Source organism: Garra rufa, chromosome 15 (genome assembly GCF_049309525.1).
Source record: "Garra rufa chromosome 15, GarRuf1.0, whole genome shotgun sequence".
Classification (NCBI taxonomy): domain Eukaryota; kingdom Metazoa; phylum Chordata; class Actinopteri; order Cypriniformes; family Cyprinidae; genus Garra; species Garra rufa.
Window position 1 is genome coordinate 40,440,838 of NC_133375.1, and position 23,762 is coordinate 40,464,599.

The 23,762-nt window shown below is 32.1% G+C and overlaps 1 protein-coding gene across 1 annotated transcript in view; it reads left to right on the forward strand.

Moving 5' to 3' along the window:
• cux2b (cut-like homeobox 2b) overlaps positions 1-23,762 on the forward strand; it is a 168,875-nt gene that overhangs the window by 65,899 nt on the left and 79,214 nt on the right. Inside the window, exon 3 of the mRNA XM_073819893.1 lies at positions 3,332-3,379. Coding sequence (XP_073675994.1) covers positions 3,332-3,379 — 48 coding nt within the window. The remainder of the gene's footprint in view (positions 1-3,331; positions 3,380-23,762) is intronic.

The following is a 23,762-nucleotide window of genomic DNA, read 5'->3' on the forward strand; positions in this document are numbered from 1 at the left end:
TGTTTTAATTTTAATGTAATTACACCCTAAATTTGTTTTTCATAAATTCCATTGAATTTTTTGTAACATATTTACTGTATTAAATATTATTAATTATATGCACTATCATTCAAAATAAGATCTAAGTAATATTTTATTTAGCGAGGATGCAATAAATTGATCAAACATGACAGAAAATGCTTTTAGAATGTTACAAAAGATTTCTATTTTTAGATAAATGCTGTTTTTTTCTGTTTGTCACAGACTCCGAATAAATATATAATTAATTTCCACAAACATATTAAGCAGCACAACTATTTTTAACATTCATAATAATCAGAAATAATCAGAAATCAGCATATTAGAATGATTTCTGAAGGATCATGTGACACTGAAGACTGGAGTAATGATGCTGAAAATTCAGCTTTGCATCACGGAAATAAATTACATTTTACAAAATATTTAAAAAGAAAATAGTTATTTTAAATTGTAAAAATATTTCACAATATTACTGATTTTACTGGATTTCTGAGACATACGAAGACTTGATGATAAACAGAAATGTTTCCTGAGCAGGAAATCAGCATATCAGAATGATTTCTGAAAGATCATTTGACACTGAAGACTTGAATAAAGATGCTAAAAACATTACAGGAATGAATTACATTTTAAAATATATTAAAATTGAAAACACTTATTTTAAGTGACAATATTATACGTAATAATACGTTATAACAGATTTTACTGTATTTTCACTTAAATTTAGCCTTTCAGCAATGGCCTTAGACTTTAGAATACTTGGATAATAGTTTATATATTTTTTGAAAAGCCAATAAAAGGATAGTTGCTTTTTAAAAAATCAGCTACAGCATCTATCAGAACTTTCTCTGTTGTCTCCGCCCCTCTTGTTTGTCTCCGCCTTTTGCACGCTCTGCCCCGCCCCTCTTGACATTCCTCTTCTTATGTCTCCTCCCCTGTATTCTCAGCCCCTCCTATTTTCCCCTCCTCTTCTATCCAATATTCCCGAGCTTGTGTCTAGTTTCTCTGGTTTCATAAACCTCAGAATAGTTCTATCTCTGTCAGACTGTCATTCGGCGTGTCTGTTTCACCGAAGACATACAACCCGTTCGTCCCTCCAGTATCAGCACTAATAGCGTAACACAGAGTATCTGCTGTTTATTGACGTCGCTTGTCACAACCAGCCCAGAACAGGCAGACATCAGCATTTAATCTTCCAGAACCTTCAGCAAAACCTCTCAGAAAACGAGGCGCTCGTTCCCGTGGAGGAAAATCCTCCGGCGAACGTCTTTAAGTTCAAGTCCCTCTCCGTTTAAATTCCCGTCACTCTAATCCCGAGCTGCGCCTCCGATTCCTCTTCAGGTAAAGGTGACGACGGGAGGAATGCTTGTCACGCGTCTCTCATTATACGTGCTTTGACATTTTACATTTTTCCTCGTTAGCGGCCTCCCTTTTTCCGAGGCTGCGTTTGAAGCTTCGACACGATCCGGCGTCAGACCTCTCGACTCAGAAGCCAGACTCCTCGTTTGCTCTCCACTTGACACAAATGTCATCAGTGACAATCAGAATTTACAAGATTAGCACACGTCTGGAGCGAATGGGGCTGGTGCTAGCCGTATCGTTAAAGATTGGGCCGTAATTGAATGTAAACAAAGCGTCGGTAATGGATTGACAGCAGAATCAGATGAGTTATTTGCGTTAATGGAGAAGTTATTATTGTCTTCAGCCGAAGGTTCTCGGTTCAATACAACATTTATTAACAACATATGTGGCTTGCTGTTGATTACCACAGACAATCATTTGTTTTTGGCTTTACAATACTAATGCATATACAGTGCAAGTCTGCAAATTTAATGTTTTTTTCAGCTGAGTTGTAATTTCACCCTTTTAACAGTAGCAGTACTGTTTTAGGTCGATGAACTTCTCTGTTCTGAGAACTTCTGTTAACCCAGTGCAGTTTGTTTTATATTTTATTTCAGTAAATTTCATTTTCATTTATTTATTTATTTTAAATATTTATTTTAAATGTTTTTCACTCTTAGATTTTATTAGATGCACTAAATGCTGGGAGTAGAAGTACTGGAAATTGCTTTTTCCTAACTGTGAATTGGCATTTGACTTCTGATTAACTGATTAACTTCTGTGGTGAATCTAATATAAAATAAAATAAAATAATATTAAATTAAATTAATTTCAATTAAAAAATAAAATATGAAAAATATGAAATATTAAAAATAAATACACAGGGCATTACAGTTGTTTTTTAATGAGATTTTTTTGTATTGTACTATATTTACTATATTATTACTATATTATTTTTATATTTTAATTTTGCTGTATTTGTCATTTTTATTATTATTACTTTTTTTTAAATGATTTTTGTTTGAAATCCAGTGTAAATTTTTATTTTATTTCCGTTAATATAGGTTTTTTTATGCTGGGAGTAGAATAATTGAATTAAAAATTAAATTAAATTAAATATTAAAAATGTAATTAAATTAAATAGGGCATTATACAGTTGTTTGTGAATTAGTTTTCTTTTTTTAAATTTTACTTTATTTTTTTTATATTGTTTTTAGATTTAAATTTTGCTGTATTTGTCATTTTTATTATTTTCTCGTTCTTTTTATTTATGCTTTTTGTTTGAAATCCAGTGCAGATTGTTTTATATTTTATTTCAGTTAACTTCATTTGACTTAAGAACTTTTGTGGTGAATCTTATTTAATTAAAATTTTAATTAAAATTAAATACAATCATTCTTCACCCCAAAATTAAGAGCAACAATGCATTCAAATATATTTTGCCTAAATAAAATATAACCTATTTTAGCACTGTGACAATTATTGTGCCGCTTTTTTGTGTATATATATATATATATATATATATATATATATATATATATATATAATATATATAAGTGTCATTTGACTCAAGAACTGTTGTGGTGAATCAAAAAATTTAAATGAAATAAAAATGAAATTAAAAACATTAAATAAAATATTAAATTCAATTAATTAAAAAAAAAAATATATAATGTTAAATTAAAATAAAAACATAAAATATTAAATAAATGTAAAATATTTTGCATAAATAAAATATAACCTATTTTTCGACTGTGACAGTCATTATGCCACTTTTTTCTTCCCAAAACTGTGATTTGAAAATAATGCACAACAATGCAAAAAAAAAAAAATTTTTTACTGACTCCAAAAAATAGGCTTTATTTTCTTCAAGCAAAATGAATATATTTATTTATTTTTATTTTGGTGCAATATCACCCAAACATATTTCTGACCAGGTTTTCATCAGTTTTGTCTGTTTCTCCGTGTTTAGGAGGTGTTGGAGATGGTTTCGCCCGTCCTCAAGAGTTTCCAAGCTCAGGTCAGTCAACACTCACCATTTAATGCGGATTCCGTCATATCCACCTCAAAAACAATGCTGCTCTTATGTCTATTCATGCAGGAGAGATTGAACAATACTTTAAATAACATCCAAACCAGTTGATCACATTCAAGCACCCGTCACTGTTTCAGTATGTTTTATATAGCCGTTTGCTGCCTTTCCAAAAGATCAAAACTCTCTGGGCATCACGTCATCCGTATCTCCATCCCCCCGCCCTCCGCTGTATTGACTGGTATCATTTTCCCGTCAGACTTAAGTAGCATCTCTCCTCCATTAAGACGCAGGAGTACTGGAGGCCTCTCTCACTCTCTCTGTCATGCTGTTGTAATGGTGCACTCCCCGTTCCTTCACTGACATGCTCCTGTCGAGAAAGTCATCTGATCTCCTCTCAAAGCCAGTGCTCGAGCCATTAAACAGCAGATCATAAATCATATTTGCGATCCTCGTCTGTGGTCCAGAGAGCTCAGGCATACTGAAATGATAGCGCAGGTTTCCCGGCTCATCAGGAGTGATTCGCTGCTGTCACGGACTCCAGCTGGCCGCATCCTGTTGTGTTGTGCGAGAATGCAAAGGCATTTTCTGTGAAAAGGTAAAATTATAGAGGGTAGCTTTTTTCCAAAAATGAACTATTGTCAAACCTGTATGAGTTTGTTTCTTCTGTTGAACACAAAAGAAGATGTTTTGAAGAATGTTGGTAACCAAAGAGTTAACGGTGGCCATTGACTTAGTATTGAGAAAAAATACAATGGAAGTCAATGGAGACCAAAAGTTTTGGTTACCAACATTCTCCAAAATAGCTTCTTCTGTGTTTAACCCTTAAAGACCTAGAACATTTTTGGAGCACCTTAGGCACCTGTACAATTTCTTTGTTTTTTTTTTTCAGACCTATTCTAGCAGTCAGCATCATATATCGTTATAAGAACTTGAACTTTATGTCTAGCTGATTTAAAATTACAATTTCCCTTTAGTTTTCTCTAAAAATGAGATGCAGAATTTTAGGAAAAACGCTAGCAACAATTGGGTGTTTTTTACTGTGTGCTCAAACAAAAACTCCTGAAGTTTGGATTTTTTTCTTTAGAAATTTGTATTTGGGTGTTTTACACTTCCAAATAAAATTAAGTCTATATATAACATTCCCCAAGCAAGTTATAGCCATATATTACAGTATTATTATAGGCTTTTTCAGGCCTTATATAGACATGTCCAAAAATGTTTCAGGAGTAAAGTCATAGCAGAAACGGTGTTATATAATAGCAAAACACAGTAAAAAGTTACTTTTTTTAGATAAATATATTCATAATCTGAGTATGAACAATAAACACGAACAGTGTAGGAAGTAGTGAAAACAATTGCACAAATTGTCTTGTGCAACACAAATATAAACAGTCCAAATTATTTACAAACTACACACAAAATATACAGATTGCGACAGAAAAAATAGTGCAAATAATCTTTACAAACTATATAAGAATTAGTTACATAATATAACAACCAAATAGATCGATCTGCCGGCTGTAGTCTGCGTCGGATCTTTTTTACAGGAAAAACCTAAATTCCAGTGCTTTATCCGATATGTACTGCTGTTTCATCCTTGTTTTTGGTTTGTATTATGTCAAAGGGCTCTGTCGTGAGTATTTCTTTGCTTTTTTTAAAGAATGCTGTCATGCAAATGTGTTATTTTGTATTTGTTTTCATGCAGGCAAGACGCACTTTACTTTCTACTTTGCGTTTGTTCAGATTTCCGAAGAAACATGCTAATCGGTGGTTCAAAGGACCAAAACCTATGTTTATTGGTTGAATAGATGACAGTTTGAACCAATCTGGGCACAGGGGTGGGACTAAGCATCAACAATCGTTTCTGTTTGGCTGAGAGGACCCAAATGCATTGGTTTCATCTGACAAATCAGCGCTGAGGAAATGTGATGACGTGATCACACTCACTACGGAGCCTCTGAATTTCACTGAAAAGAGTAGACTCTGTGCATTAAGAGACTTTTTAAAGCATTCAAATTGGATTAGCAGTTCAAAAGTTATTAAACATTTAAGAACAATAGTTATTTTTAGTCACGAGTGGCTGTCTCTGTCTTTGAGGGTTAACAAAGTTTGGAACAACTTGAGAATAAGGAAATGATGACAAAAATTCATTTTTGGTTGAACTGTTCCTTTCAGTGGTCAGTTACTAATGTCTGGTATTAACATGCATCTCAGATGTGTCTCCAGTGGCCACTTGTGATTGGATTTCATCAAGATTTTTTGAGCGTAGAGCTCGTTGTGAGTGCAAGGTCCCGCTGAACATACTTAACGTGCTCTGTGGTGATAACAAACCTCAGTACTCGAGGGGGTGATAGAGGGAACTTCAAATGTCTTTGACATTAAAACCTGGTATACATGTTTTCCTGATCTATTCACAGTGGATAAAGTCCTGGCCTTTATTCATCTATTTATTATCTTGTTTTTACTAGTAAATCTGTCTGATTATGAAAGTAAAATGAGTTGCAAACAGGCTTTTACTGTGATTTAAACAATAAGACTTGTTGCTATGCTATTTAGCGACTATATTTATAGCATTAGAGTATTTATCAGGGTTTCCACGGTTGAATAGCAAGGAATTTTTAAAATCTCAGATAAAAAGTAGAAAATATAACATTTATATATCATTTTTGTTTAGCACTGCTTCATAATATTTTATAAGCATGATGCAATTATACAATGTTTTTTAAAAGGATGTTAAAAAAGGTTTTCACAACTGGAAAACTCATTGCTATTTTTTATTTAATTGTATTATTATATTATGATATAATGTGCAATTTTTATGAACGCAATCTTTAAACAAAATCATGATCATGAATATAAACATTCTTTGTATGGTGTGGCAACTTTTACAACATGATGATGAATATACTCACAATATACTGTAGTATGAGTGCCTTGAGTTCCTTGTTGCTTTTAAAAAATGTTTAATATACAGTCGTGTTCAAAAGTTTTGAGAATTACACAAATATTAGTTTTCACAAAGTTTGCTGCTTTTAGATCTTTGTTTCAGTTGTTTCTGTGATGTACTGAAATGTAATTACAAGCACTTCATACGTTTCAAAGGCTTTTATCGACAATTACATGACATTAATGCAAAGAGTCAGTATTTGCAGTGTTGGCCCTTCTTTTTCAGGACCTCTGCAATTCGACTGGGCATGCTCTCAATCAACTTCTGGGCCAAATCCTGACTGATAGCAACCCATTCTTTCATAATCACTTCTTGGAGTTTGTCAGAATTAGTGGGTTTTTGTTTGTCCACCCGCCTCTTGAGGATTGACCACAAGTTTTAAGATCTGGGGAGTTTCCAGGCCATGGACCCAAAATGTCAACGTTTTGGTCCCCGAGCCACTTAGTTATCACTTTTGCCTTATGGCACGGTGCTCCATCGTGCTGGAAAATGCATTGTTCTTCACCAAACTGTTGTTGGATTGTTGGAAGAAGTTGCTGTTGGAGGGTGTTTTGGTACCATTCTTTATTCATGGCTGTGTTTTTGGGGCAAAATTGTGAGTGAGCCCACTCCCTTGGATGAGAAGCAGCCCCACACATGAATGGTCTCAGGATGCTTTACTGTTGGCATGACACAGGACTGATGGTAGCGCTCACCTTTTCTTCTCCGGACAAGCCTTTTTCCAGATGCCCCAAACAATCGGAAAGAGGCTTCATCTGAGAATATGACTTTGCCCCAGTCCTCAGCAGTCCATTCGCCATACTTTTTGCAGAAGATCAATCTGTCCTTGATGGGTTTTTTTTGGAGAGAAGTGGCCTTTTTGCTGCCCTTCTTGACACCAGGCCATCTTCCAAAAGTCTTGGCCTCACTGTGTGTCCAGATGCGCTCACACCTGCCTGCTGCCATTCCTGAGCAAACTCTGCACTGGTGGCACTCCGATCCCGCAGCTGAATCCTCTTTAGGAGACGATCCTGGCGCTTGCTGGACTTTCTTGGACGCTCAGAAGCCTTCTTAACAATGCAGTGGAAAGTTTATTTCGGGATTAAGTTAATTTTCATGGCAAAGGACTATGCAATTCATCTGATCACTCTTCATAACATCCTGGAGTATATGCAAATTGCGATTATAAAAACTTAAGCAGCAACTTTTCCAATTTCCAATATTTATGTAATTCTCAAAACTTTTGGCCACGACTGTATAATAAAAATATTAAGGTCACATTTTTATTTTATTGTATTTTTTTTTTTTTTATTATGCACTGCTTTACAACATGCAATGCAATATTTTAAAAGTAAAAAAAAAAAATCTTTTACTTTAATCACAACTGGAAAACTCATTGTTATTTTTTTATTTAATTGTATTAATATATTACAATGTTTTATATTTTTATGAACGCAATCTTTTAAAAAATCCTTATTATCATGAATATAAACATTCTTTGTATGGTGTGGGAACTTCTACAACATGATGATGAATATACTCACAATATACTGTAGTTTGAGTGCCTTGAGTTCCTTATTGCTTTTTGAAAAAGTTTAATATATAATACAAATATTAAGTTCACATTTTATTTTATTTTATTTTATTTTATTTTATTTTATTTTATATTTTGTATTTTATTTTTTTATTTTTATTTATTATGCACTGCTTTAAAATATTTTATAAGTATAATGCAATCATTGCTTATAAATGCAATGCAATATTGCAATATATAATGCAATATTTTTTAAAATGATTAAACAAATATTTGACTTTAATCAGAAATGGAAAACTGTTGTTTTTTATTGAATTGTATTAAAAAAAAAATTGAACTAATTTTACAACATGACGATGAATATACTCACAATATAGTATGAGAGCCCTGAGTCCCTTATTGCTTTAAAAAAAAAAAATATATATATATATATATAAATATTAATGTCAGTTTTTTATTTTATTTTATTTTATTTTATTTTTGTGGCATGTAGGTCCTTAGGTTGATTGTTGGTTTGTATGGCTGCTTTGCAGTGATGTAGCTGGTAAACAGGTGTCATAATTGTTTCTATACCATGGTTAAAATGGTTAATATATAATAAAAATATTAGGGACACACTTTATTTTATTTTAGTTTATTTTAGTTTTTAGTTTAGTTTAGTTTAGGTCCTAAGGTTAATTGTTGGTTTTGGTTTACATGTTGCTGTGCAGTGATGTAGCTGGTGAACAGGTGTCAAATGTTTCTATACCATGGTTAAAATGGTTAATATATAATAAAAATATTAGGGACACACTTTATTTTATTTTAGTTTATTTTATTTTAGTTTAGTTTAGTTTAGGTCCTAAGGTTAATTGTTGGTTTTGGTTTACATGTTGCTGTGCAGTGATGTAGCTGGTGAACAGGTGTCAATTGTTACTATACTGTGGTTAAAATGGTTAATATATAAACTATTAAGGACAAATTTTTAAAGCATTGTTATTTTATTATTTTTATTTATTTATTTCTTGCAGTGCTTCAAAATATTTTAAAAGCATAATGCAGTTATGCAATATTTTTTTAAATGATTTAATCACAACTTGAAAACTCATTGGAACTCATAAATTGTTGTTTTTTTATGCAATTTTATTATATTATTTTATTTTTTGTGGCATTTAGATCCTGACACATAGTGATGTAGCAGTTGAACAGGTGTCTACTACTACACCGCGTTTTGCACGACTGGAGCGACCTATGCATTTTATCATTTGTAGATCTAGAGCATCCCTGACTGAGAGGTGCATGATGGGTAAACTTCACAGGGACCACTTACCGCGCCGAAGAAGTTTAACAGTGAGAGTAAACTACGAGAGCTCGGAGCGTTATGTAGGTGGAGTGTGCGTTTGTGTGTTCTGGGTCCCTCCGAAGCGTGCGTGTGTGTGTGTTCTAGGTCTCTTCGGCCCTCGTTCTCCTCCCTTCTCCAGCGGCGCGCTTTCTCGAGGTCCCCGGTGGTTGTTGGACCCTTATCGTGCCACTTTTAAAAGAGAAGTCGTCGGCTTTGAAGTGTTTGCGACATGACAGGTTTCTCTTTTCTTTCTCTGTTTCATTTCTGCGCGTCCCTCCCTCTCCTCCCCTCCTGCCTCGCCTGCTAATTATCGTTAACCAGGCGGCTGATTAGAAACACGCGTCGACCTAGATTCCCGAAGCGTTCGGTCGCGTGAAAGGGTTAATCCCCGAGCTGGTGGCTGTCATTGGCCGTCTCCCTCCTCCTCCTCCTCCTTCTTCTTCCTCTTCATCGTCGTCGTCTTCTCTCCTGTTCTTTTCTCTTTCGGAGTGGAAGAGAGCTAATGAGGTCCCGTCAGAGCCGGGGAGAGGTGTTAATTTGGCCTGTGAAGTGGAAAGGAGATTAAGGACAGTAAGAAGTCGAGTTTACGGCTTAAAATACATCGCTGTCCTTATTAATCCAAAGGCCCTGGGAGACCAGCAGCACTTTTTGGTTTTATAATGAAGAGTGTCTTATAATGAAGGTAATTTTAATAAAATTTACTGCGAGGAGGCTCGCGTCCGATGGCGTGTGTGTCTTAATAGAGTCGGAGAGGTGTCGACGATCCCTCGCAAGCGCTCCGGCCTTTTTTCCTCTCTGAGAAGTGTTACGCCACATGTCGCTCACCTTCAGATGGGAAATTGGTTTCAAACTTTTGCCAAGCACCTGGAAAACGAGTCAAAGAGTAAAAACACCCGGAAAAAGAGTCAAACAAAGAGTAAAAATCTAAGTAAATCACTGGCAATTGGACTGTGGTGGTTCTCAAAAGGATGCCATATGGACATTACCCCTTTAAAGCCTGACATAAGAAATAATAGTCAAATAATAATTAAAAAGCAACTTTTTTTTCTTGTTAAGCCTTTGCACAAAGTAAAGTTTGCATGTATTTTTTTGTTGAGTATCATATTTGAGCTTATCATATGAGCTTTTATGGCTTCTATAGTCTAATATAGCAAGAATTTGAAGGGAAAAACGGTTAAATTTTATTCCAAAAGGTCCAAACTGAGCAAAATATGCAATTTGGTGGAGATCCTGATATTTATATGAGCAAAAAGATGAATTTCTGATAGCTTGTAATGGAAATCAATGAGATCTTTATAACATTATAGCAGACCACTTACTTTGAGGTCAAAAGTTTACATCCCCCTTTCAGAATCTGCAAAATAAAAATAAGAGGGATCATACAAATGCAAGTTATTGATGCATATAGTTGAATTTATCAAAATAACCCTGTTTAAGAGTTTACATCCCCTTAATTTTTAATATTGTGCTCTTACCTGAATGATCCACAGCTGGGTTTTTTTGTTTAGTGATAGTTGTTCACGAGTCCCTTGTTTGTCCTGAACAGTTAAACTGCCTGCTGTTCTTCAATAAACTCCTTCAGGTCCCACAAATTCTTTGGTTTTCTAGCATTTTTGAATTTGTTTTTTGTGCATTTTTGAATTTGAAGATCAGAGTAAATTTAACTTATTTTGTCTTCTGTAAAACATGTAACTATTTTCTGTAGCCTTGGAAGGGCAGTACTAGATGAAAAAAAAAAAAAGATATTTAGGCAAAATAAGAGAAATGTTCACATCTTCATTCTGTTCAAAGGTTTTCACCCCCGTCTCTTAATACATGTTTTTTTCTTTTGAAGCATCAGTGAGAGTTTAAACCTTCTGTAATAGTTGCATATGAGTCTCTCAGTTGTCCTCAGTGTGAAAAGATGGATCTCAAAATCATACAGTCGTTGTTGGAAAGGGTTCAAATACACAAAAATGCTGGAAAACCAAACAATTTGTGGGACCTGAAGGATTTTTCTGAAGAACAGCAGGCAGTTCAACTGTTCAGGACAAACAAGGGACTCATGAACTATCACTAAACAAAAAAAAAAAAGAAAAAAGATGAGGATCATTCAGGTACTGTAACAATAAAGTATTAAGAATCATTTTTGTAAATTCCACTATTGTGGACTATATGTAAACATCTTTTATGTGAAATATCTTATTCAGGTCAATAACATGCAATTTGTATGATCCCTAATATTTTGGTAAAATAATTAACAATTTGCAGATTTAGAAAGGGGGACGTAAACTTTTAACCATAACTGTACATAAAATTATATAAATATCATGTAGTCCCACTATAATTAATAATAATGTTGAAGTAAGATGATATTTAATGCTTTGTTTTATGATCAAAGCTCTGTAGTTTCAAAACATATAATGCAAAACAATACAATGATGATTGAGAGATGAACAAATAAACATTCCTCAGAAGTCTGATGATCATATTTAACACATTTTAACATGATTTTTTCATGATTTTTCAAGCAACTGCTTCATTCCAGTAAGTGTTCATCTTGAAATATTACTGACAATGTAAAAATAACCTTGCATTTCTTTTTAAAAATCAGTAAAAAGTGCTCAAAAAAGACACATAAAGCATAAGCTGAAGGTGGACGTTTTTACAATTATAATAAAAGGCTTTTCACTTGGTTAAAAAAAAGTCTAAACTCTCAATCACATGACAGAAAAACATGTAGGTTGTGTGCAAGAGGTTTTTCAGGAAACTTTTGATCATTTAGAGGCCTTAGAATCCTTAGAAACCTTTATTGGTTTATTTTTTTTGTGATTTTCCAACTCCTGTCATTTAAAGAAATTCTGGATATACAGTCAAACCAAAATTTATTCAGACACCTTCAACATTTCTCATATTATCACACTTTATACACTATAGTTTAGAAAATGGTAATACCATATAATAATAACTGTGTCAGAACAAATTCATATTGATAATCACAAATTAATTAATTTAGACACCTTCAAAATGTTTCACATTATCACAGTTTATTCACTATAATTTAGAAAATGGTAATAAAATATGACAAGAACTAAAGTCAAAACAAATTCATCTGGGACTCATTTTGGTCCCAGATTTTTATCAGTTATACCAGTAGTACACTGTATGAAGAATTTTTGCTTATAATATGTCAAATTTCACTTTATTTTGTAACAGATGAATTACAGTCAAACCAAAATTCATTCAGTCACCTTCAAAATTTCTTTGCTACAAAATTGTTATTCGCTATAGTTTAGAAAGTGGTAATAAAATATGACAAGAACTCAAGAGATAAACTGTTTCAGAACAAATTTAATCTTGATAATGTTGATAGAAAGGTATGTAACAAAACATGGTCAGGTCAAAGTGTCAAATTTTTGGTCCCAATTTTTGATTAGTTTTTACTTGTTATTTTGCTATCCTGACTTGCATAAATGAACTGTCCTGCACACACTAGTAAAAAAAATATAAAAAATGATATCTAGTGTTTGAATAATTTTTTGTTGGACTGTATATCAGTTTTTGAGTCTTACTGACTACTTTTATGGTAGTTTATAGATATTTTTTGGTTGAACTAACCCCTCATTTTGCTTTTGTCCAGTATAATACAAGTTAATTCCTACATATCATGTTTCATGTTTGAGCTTTGTTATATGGATCTATTTGGGATATTTGCTAGTATCTGGTGCTCTTTCTTTTAGGACGCTTTGACTAGTAGCAGATGCTTTTGTGTCGCTGGTTTAAGATGTCAGGCCCGAATTAACCAGTCAGCTAATTTTCTCCCCCTCTCAGTGTCTGTTGGTGCTCGCAGAGAGAAAACATCCACGCAGGGCCCTAATTATGAAAACTTGCTTTACAAAGATAATCCGAGGAGTAATTTAGCGTGCACAATGAGAGTCGTGGCGCTGTGCAGATGGAGAATCTGATAAATAGTTCGGAACATGTAATTAGCAACTCGGTTCTGTTTCGTGCCATTAACCCCTGCGGCCCAGAAATCTTCACCCGCCATTATCAGACGAAGAGGTAAAAACGCAATCCAGCTGACTACACAAGCCGAACGAGACCCGCTATTCATCTCGCTCAGCTTGTGGGGATTCGCAGTCAGACACCTGTTTTCTGGGGCAGGAGGGTCTCGGCTGCTTCAGAGGAACATTTAAGACACTCAGCACTAAATTATTAATCTGTGGAGTGGATGGCTTTTCTGCATACGTGCACGCATTAGTGCGTTCCAGGTCCTTTGCTCTGAGCGGGTTTACTCCTGGATGCATTTGTTTCGTGATGTGGAGAAAAGGACCCGATACGATGTGTTTTATAGCTAATATAATCTCATTTCTGGGAATTTGATGCTTTTTATTTGACACACGTGTAGTGTAGAATGACAGTAAGTTATTGGGAAGAGAAACAAGAATGTGATTCAGAAATGTTTTGCTCAGTTTATGATATTATTATATACTACTGTTCAAAGAAATTAATACTTTTATTCAGCAAGGATGCATTACATTGATCAAAAGTGACAGTAAAGGCATTTATAATGTTGTAAAAAATGCCTCTTTCAAATAAATTCTGCATATCAGCATATTAGAATGATTTCTGAAGGATCGTGTGACACTGAAGACTCGAGTAATGATGCTGAAAATTCAGCTTTGCATTACAGAAATAAATTACACTTTTTAATATATCCCAATAGAAAAGAGTTCTTTTAAATTGCAATAATATTTCACATTTTTTACAGTTTTTACTGTATTTTTAATCAAATAAATGCATCCTTGGTGACCAGAAAGGACACCAAAAAACACCAAATTAAATAATCATAATAATGTTATGTTCCTGGTCATATTGTGAATGAAAGAAATGTTTCTCGAACAGCAAATCAGCATATTAGAATGATTTCTGAAGGATCATGTGACTCTGAAGACTGGGGTAATGATGCTGAAAATGCAGCTTTGCATCACAGAAATAAATTACAATTTATCATATATTCAAATAGAAATCATCTCTTTTTTTTTTAAATGGCAATAATATTTCACATTTTTTACAGTTTTTACTGTATTTTCAATCAAATAAAAGCAACCTTGGTGAGCAGAAGAGACACCAAGAAACACTAAATGAAATAATCATAATCTTATTATGTTCCTGGTCTTATTGTGAACGATTTATCAGTGCACAATATTTATTTCAAATAAATGTTGTTCTTTTGAGTTTTCTATTCATCAAAGAATCTAGAACTATATAGCACAACTATTTTTAGCATTGAAAATACCAAGAAATGTTTCTCGAGCAGCAAATCAGCATATTAGAATGATTTCCGATGGATCATGTGATGCTGAAGACTAGAGTAATGATGCTGAAAATTCAGCTTTGCATCACAGAAATAAATTACAATTTAATATATATTCAAATAGAAAAGAGTTATTGTAAAAAGAAATAATATTTCAGAATTTTTACAGTTTTTACAGTATTTTTAATCAAATAAATGCACCCTTGGTGACCAGAAAGGACACCAAAAAACACCAAATTAAATAATCATAATAATGTTATGTTCCTGGTCATATTGTGAATGAAAGAAATGTTTCTCGAACAGCAAATCAGCATATTAGAATGATTTCTGAAGGATCATGTGACGCTGAAGACTAGAGTAATGATGCTGAAAATTCAGCTTTGCATCACAGAAATAAATTACAATTTAATATATATTCAAATAGAAAAGAGTTCTTTTAAATAGCAATAATATTTCACATTTTTAACAGTTTTTACTGTAGAAAAAGCTGAAAACTTGGACACTGAAGACCAGAGTACCGAAATAAATTACAATTTAATATATATAATCAAATAGAAAAATATTTTAAATTCCAATCAGCATATTAGAATGATTTCTGAAGGATCATGTGACACTAAAGACCAGAGTAAGGATACTAAAAATTCAGCTTTGCATCACAGAAATAAATTACAATTTAATATATATTCAAATAGAAAAGAGTTATTGTAAATAGAAATAATATTTCAGAATTTTTACAGTATTTTTAATCAAATAAATGCACCCTTGGTGACCAGAAAGGACACCAAGAAACACCAAATAAATAATCATAATAATCTTATTATGTTCCTGGTCTTATTGTGAATGAAAGCAATGTTTCTCAAGCAGCAAATCAGCATATTAGAATGATTTCTAAAGGATCATGTGACACTGAAGACTGGAGTAATAATGCTGAAAATTCAGCTTTGCATCACAGAAATAAATTACAATTTAATATATATTCAAATAGAAAAGAGTTATTGTAAATAGAAATAATATTTCAGAATTTTTACAGTTTTTACTGTATTTGTAATCAAATAAATGCAGCCTGACCTGAAAGGACACCAAGAAACACCAAATGAAATAATCGTACTGTGTTCCTGTTCTTATTGTGACATTACAGGTTGTTAATGTCATTTCAGGTTTACTTATATGCTGAATCTTAGTTTGTAAGTAAATACTATGTGCTTGCTTGTTTTTAAGAGGGCACATCCTAGACGTATAATTTATACAGCATCATAAATCACGATACTCGGTCCGTTGTTTGTTCGGGGCCCGTAAGCTGGGCTGACCTTGCGGTGTGGCCTGAATATCCGCCGCAAGGTAAGTCGCTTCGTTCTTTGATCCAGCGACAACACGTAGGGCCGGTCCTTCCTCTGCTTTTTGATTAATTCCTGAAGGAAATGATAATTCATCTTGAATGTATAAATATGTTATGAATCGTGGAATAAATCAAAGAGTAAAGGCACGATAATTAATTATAGCAGTATGTAAGAGAAGAGCGTGCAGGGGGAAGAGCGCGTTATGTCGCTCGCTTCCTCTCAGCGTTATGATGAGAAGAGCTGTAATTACCTTCCTGTTCTAGAGGCTGCCTCCGGCTGTGCCGATTTGTACGCTCCTGTGGGCCTGGCGGTCGTAAACCTTTTCCCAGGCTAATTGTCATGAGGGCCTAATGCACTGCCATAAGAAAGTGAGTGTGCCGATGGGGTGCGTCTCACACACACTTTCCAGAACTGCAAACACTCCTATAATACCTTAAAGTGCTGTCTAGGTAGGGAGCTCGCTAGAATTTAGAACGGTTTCTGCGTGTGTGAGGTGAACGAGTCCGTCTGGATCATTTTCAGGTGTGTGTGTGTGTGTGTGTGTGTTTCTTCAGGCATTGTCTTAATTTTATTGAGTTGGTAAGTGAACTCACTCACACACGCACGTCTCGTCGAAACATTAGCGAAGGCCTTTCAAGGTTTAATTGCAAATCACGGCACTGTTTAAACACAGTTACTGCTGAGCTATTCCATGGACTTAATATGAATATGTCTAATATTAACAAGGGAATCTCTTAAAAGCTCTCTATGTTGGATTTAAACTGTACTTCAGTTCCCAAACCCATTCGGAAGGTCTTAAATAGCACTTCAGATGATGCATACTAATGTTTAGAAAGTCGTGTGTTAAAAGTTAACATGCTTATGTGCTATTTTACTTTTCAGATGGTGTTAGCATCAATAGACGCTGTTTGCAAAATCAAGAATTATTGTCATTACTTTTATTTCTAATTAAATTAGAACAAACCCCAGTGCACTGTTATTTTAGTATAGTTTATCATTTGTAATATAATATTCACTTTAATATATAATATATATTATTTTATTACATCATTGTGTATTTATTTTTTCAGTTTAGATTGTATTTTTATATTTTGGTTAATTTTAATTTTGTTGTATTATTTTGTATATTTATTTCTGTTTAGCTGTTTAGATTTTCCTTTCATTTTTAGTTTTAGTATTTTGTTGTTAATTATTATTTGTTTTTCAGTTTCAGGGATTATAGTGCTTTTTTTTTCAGTTAAAGGCAAGGAAACCTTAATTTAAGTTTGTTTAAATGTATCATTTAATATTCATATTATTATTTCAGTTTTTTATTTCTATTTAGTTTTAATTAAAAAAAAAAAGATTTTAGTGCTTCAACTTATTTTTTTTATTTCTCTTACTAAAGAAACATTTTTAATTTAAGTTTGTTTAAAGTTTTTATTGTTTTATATTTCTATTTAGCTTTATTTATTTATTTATTTTAGTGCTTCAATGTAAACTTTTTTAAATTTCATTTAAAGGCAAGGAATCCTTCTGCATTTAAGTTTGTTTAAATTTATCATTTAATATTAATATAATTATTTCAGTTTTTTTATTTCTATTTAGCTTTAATAAAAAAAATAGATTTTAGTGCTTCAACTTAATTTTTTTTATTTCAGTTACCAAAGCAACATTCTTAATTTAAGTTTGTTTAAATGTATCATTTAATATTCATATTATTATTTCAGTTTTTTATTTCTATTTAGTTTTAATAAAAAAAATAGATTTTAGTGCTTCAACTTAATTTTTTTATTTCAGTTACCAAAGCAACATTCTTAATTTAAGTTTGTTTAAATTTATCATTTAATATTCATATTATTATTTCAGTTTTTTTATTTCTATTTAGCTTTAATTAAAAAAAGGTTTTAGTGCTTCAACTTATTATTTTTTTATTTCACTTACTAAAGCAACATTTTTAATTTAAGTTTAATTTTTTTTATTGTTTTATATTTCTATTTAGCTTTAATTTTTTTTAGATTTTAGTGCTTCAATGTAAACTTTTTTTAATTTCATTTAAAGGCAAGGAATCCTTCTGAATTTAAGTTTGTTTAAATGTATCATTTAATATTCATATTATTATTTCAGTTTTTTATTTCTATTTAGTTTTAATAAAAAAAAAATAGATTTTAGTGCTTCAACTTAATTTTTTTTATTTCAGTTACCAAAGCAACATTCTTAATTTAAGTTTGTTTAAATTTATCATTTAATATTAATATAATTATTTCATTTTTTTTATTTCTATTTAGCTTTAATAAAAAAATAGATTTTAGTGCTTCAACTTATTTATTTTTTATTTCAGTTACCAAAGCAACATTCTTAATTTAAGTTTGTTTAAATTTTGAAGTAGTAAGTTTTTTATTAATTCTATTTAGATTAAATTTTTTTAAAGACTTTAGTTCTTCAACCTAATTTTTAAAATTTCAGCTGTCAAGGCAACATTCTTAATTTAAGTTTGTTTACATTTTTTGTTTATATTCAAATTATAGTTTTATTTTATCATTTCTTTTTTGCTTTAAATTTTTTAAAGATTTTAGTTTAACTTTTTTTATTTCAGTTACTAAGGCAACATTTTTAATTTAAGTTTGTTTAATTTTTTTCATTTAATCATAATATTATTTCAGTTATTTTGTTTATTTTTTATTTCTATTTAGCTTTATTTTTTTTATTTTAGTGCTTCAACTTTATTTTAGTTAAAGGCAAGGCAACATTCTTAATTTAAATTTGTTTTAATTTTTGCATTTATTATTCAAATTATTATTTCAGGGTTTTTTTCTATTTAGCTTTAATTTTTTAAGAGTTTAGTGCTTTAACGTAAACTTAAAAAAAAAATTCATTTAAAGGCAAGGCAACATTCTTAATTTAAGTTTGTTTAAAATGTTATTTTAATTTTCATGTTATTTAGTTTTTACATTTCTATTTAGCTTTTTTTATTTTAAGTTTTTAAGTTTGTTTACATTTTTTATTTAATATTCAAATTTTTATTACATATTTATTTTAAAAATTAAAATGATTTTTAATAGTTTTAGGGAATTTTGAATTATAATTTTATTAATATGGGTGTATTTTCATTGTAATGTAAGTTTTAGTTTTTTTTTTTCTTTTATAATTTTGCGTTTTTTTAAATTATCTTATTTTTTTAATTTTAGTTTGTCGTTTTAGTGCTTCAACCTAAACTTGTTGCATGTCGTATTTATATTCATTTAATATTTTATATATATTTCAATAATAAAAACAGTTTTTAATACTTTGGATAATAATAAAAAGACTGTCTGTAAGCCCAAGTATTAAAACAATAACTCATCCTGCACAGTTTGTACTACATATATAAATATTACCTCAAATCATACGGCCTGTTGTGCTCTTTTTATTACATTGAGGCCTCAAATCCTGTCTAGAGTCTTGAATATCAAAAAGTCTTAAGGATGGGCATTTTTGATTTGGGTCATCCATATAGAAACAACCCAAAACACCTTAGCAATGCAATTAAAACCTCCCTGAACACCCTGGCATCGTAGCGCCGAGTTTTGCGCACCAAACACCACTCACGCTCTCTTCAGAAAATGTGAAAATGAGTTCTGTATTCTACAACTTTCATCCTACCTCAATGTCCCTATTTAGTCCTAGAACACATCCTAATGTGCTAATGACTACGGCTGTCACAGGCTGAACCACACTAGCAGGTTCACGAGCAGCAGGTCCATTAGGTATTCCTGTCACGCCGGTGGCCGCAGCCCACAGAGCTGATATAAATAGGTTGCAGCAGGCCTGAAACCGGGACTCTCCTCTCCTCCCCGACTTTATCACCCGTGTCCGGCACGTGTTAGCGGGGTGTGATCTCTGCTGCTTTTCTCTTTGTCTCCCTCTCTTTTCTCACACTCTCTTGTGCCCGTGTGGGAGAGAGTTCACACGTGCCATGCACGGAAGTGCGAGCTTTAGCCCTGCATAATCTACTGCGTTTATTGCATTACTACACTTTAGAGGCATAGTTCAGTCAAACATGAAAATTCATTTGTTTTTGTCGCAGGGTCTCAGGTAATTTGCTGTTTTTATCATGCTAGAGTGCAAAAAACATAACTTTTTACTCACCCTTGGGGCATCAAAGATGTAGCTGAGTTTGTTTCTTCAACAGATTTGCAGAAATGTAGCATTCCATCACTTGCTCACCAATGGAGTGAATGGGTGCCGTCAGAATGAGAGTTCAAACTGCTGATAAAAACATCACAGTAATCCACAAGTAACCACTCCAGTCCATCAGTTAACATCTTGAAAAAGTGAAAAGCTGCATGTTTGTAAGAAACAGATCTATCACTAAGATGTTTTTAGCTTTTTAATGTTGGTTCATATTGAGTCCTGTATTCAAAAGTTGCTTTCTCAAGTGCAAAGGTCATTTTGTCTGAATCAGGAGACAAATATGCACATATCAAGCACTGTTTTCAAGACAAAACAGTCTAAAATTAGATGAAAACAAATATGTGGGTGGATTTTGATGTGAGAGGACAACAGAAGGAAGCTTTATTATGGATTATGGACTCATATATTTTAGCCAGAATCAACAGTTTTGAAGTTAAAACAATCTAAATGACGGATTTGTTTCTTAGAAACATGCAGCTTTTCACTTCACAAGATGTTAACTGATTAACTGGAGTGGTTATTTGTGGATTACTGTGATGTTTTTATCAGCTGTTTGAAATTCATTCTGACGGCACCCATTCACTCCATTGGTGAGCAAGTGATGGAATGCTCTTGTGAAGCTTTTCACTTCACAAGACATTAATTGATGGACTCGAGTGGTGTGGATTAAGGTAATTTGCTGTTTTCATCATGCTAGTGCACAGAAAGCATAACTTTTTACTCACCCTTGGGGCATCAAAGATGTAGCTGAGTTTGTTTCTTCAACAGATTTGGATAAATGTAGCATTCCATCACTTGCTCACCAATGGAGTGAATGGGTGCCGTCAGAATGAGAGTTCAAACTGCTGATAAAAACATCACAGTAATCCACAAGTAACCACTCCAGTCCATCAGTTAACATCTTGAAAAAGTGAAAAGCTGCATGTTTGTAAGAAACAGATCTATCACTAAGATGTTTTTAGCTTTTTAATGTTGGTTCATATTGAGTCCTGTATTCAAAAGTTGCTTTCTCAAGTGCAAAGGTCATTTTGTCTGAATCAGGAGACAAATATGCACATATCAAGCACTGTTTTCAAGACAAAACAGTCTAAAATTAGATGAAAACAAATATGTGGGTGGATTTTGATGTGAGAGGACAACAGAAGGAAGCTTTATTATGGATTACGGACTCATATTTTAGCCAGAATCAACAGTTTTGAAGTTAAAACAATCTAAATGATGGATTTGTTTCTTAGAAACATGCAGCTTTTCACTTCACAAGATGTTAACTGATGAACTGGAGTGGTTACTTGTGGATTACTGTGATGTTTTTATCAGCTGTTTGAAAATCATTCTGACGGCACCCATTCACTCCATTGGTGAGCAAGTGATGGAATGCTCTTGTGAAGCTTTTCACTTCACAAGACATTAATTGATGGACTCGAGTGGTGTGGATTAAGGTAATTTGCTGTTTTCATCATGCTAGTGCACAGAAAGCATAACTTTTTACTCACCCTTGGGGCATCAAAGATGTAGCTGTGTTTGTTTCTTCAACAGATTTGGATAAATGTAGCATTCCATCACTTGCTCACCAATGGAGTGAATGGGTGCCGTCAGTCCATCAGTCCATCAGTTAACATAGGGACAGGAGAGTTTTCAATCAATAAATAGCCAAGAAAAAGTGTTGTTTGAAAAAGTAACTCAGATATTTTCTTGTAAATTAAAAAGTAATGAGTTACTTTACTAGTTACTTGGAAAAGTAATCTGGTTACGTAACTCGCATTACTTTTAATGTGTTACCCCAAACACTGGTTATAAATATTAAAAATCTACATTTTTACCGCAGTATGTTTCTTCTGTGTGCAGGCTTTGCAATCCTCAACTGGCTTGACCTTGTTACTGTCAATGCATTATCCATTGTCAATTGCTGTTTACACCAAACGTAATAAAATCTGAATCATTCTCGCCGAAATTTCGGTGCTTCCCTAATTAGATGTTTTAATCAGATTAGTTGTCCGGTCAGGCAAGTAAAATACTCTTTCACTTGCCCCTTCAAAAAATACACTTGTCCCAGACAAGCATTTATGTCTGGGACAAGACAAGTGAGGGAGACTATGTTACCTGCCACTGCTGAAATCCACCCAGGTATTAATGTCAAGCCCTGATCTTGAAGTAAATTTTAAGCAAATAAAATTTTTTAGGTCAACTATTCCTTTGTGCTTCATAGAAAGCAGTGATATATCATCTTGGTTGCATCACAGAATCGTAATATTATTATGCTACCACATGCAAAAAAAAAAAAAAAAAAATCATAGTTCTTTTTCGTGAATGCAAACTGCTGCATATCAAGTCTGAGTGCATTAGAAAGTAATTTACTCCTTGCATATGCAGCTTACAGAAGGCATAACTGTATGCGTAAGCTAATTTGTTCCTCGTTTTACAAGCTGCCTAAGTTGTCCAAAAGCATGTCAAACCAATTCTACACGGAGACTTCAGCCCCAGTAAAACACCGTAAACATGCATCGAACTGCTTGCTGTTTTGCATTAGTGACAAAATGTCCACGCAGCGAGTTGAATGTAGGACATCAGATGACCAACAGTGGCGGCTGGAGCTTTTCAAGAGTGAAAAATGCAGATGACACTTATTAGTTACAAAAAAAAAAAAAACACTCATTCATTTTAGTTTATTTTGTTTCGTTTAATTTATTTCTGCTTCTCCAAATACTAAATTAATCATCAAGCTCAAAACTGTGTTTTTACAATAATTACACATGGCAATATGCAAGAATACAGAAACAACAATGGAGTTATTAAAGCATCTATCTGTAAACAATAACTACATTACACTGATTATATAAAAACATTAAATGGATAGATGAGTAGAAAAAAGTGAAAAATAAAAGTGAAAGTTCACAAATATATACCTCTTTAATATAATAAATGTTACAATAATAAAAAGCAGGGTTTGCAGTTAACTAAAACTATAAAAACTGAAATAAAATAATATAATATAATATATAATAAGAGTATAGTATAATATATTATTATTATTACTATTATTATTAGACTGATACAAGACAATATTTATCTTGTTTTAAAAAAATTTCATTGTAACTTCATGTACTAAAATAACTAAAACTAAAATAAAAAAAATATATAAAAACAAAATGAAAATATTTATAAAAACTTTAGTATGTCAGTGATACTGAAATAACATTGATAAACAGCAATATATATTTACTTTTTTTCTATTTATTTACTATTTTTATAAGCAGTATAGATGTATATAGAGAGAGAGGAAAAAGAAACTAAATCTGGAAAACTATTAAATATGTTTAAAAAAAATTAAAAGTGAAAGTTCACAAAGACATATTTTTGTAATATAATAAATATAAATTAATGTAATACATAATGTATAATCTATAATGTGTGTGTGTATATATATATATATATATATATTATTAGACTGACTGCCAAGATAATATTTATCTTTAATATTATTTAATATTAAATATGCCAAGACAATATTTAATTATTTATTTAACTTTATGTACTAAAATAACTAAAATATAAATAAAAAATAAATAGGCATATAAAAAAACTCATAAAAAGTGATAAATACATGCAACTTTAACTAAAATTGAAATTAAAATGGAAAATGTACAAATAAAATCAAATTTAAATATTTATTAAAAACTATAGTTTGTCAGTAATACTAAAATAACAAACAGTAATCATTTTCAATTTTATATTTAATTACTTAATTAAACTTATGGAGATTATATATAAATCCATATCCATATAAATGGCCCACCCTGTATAT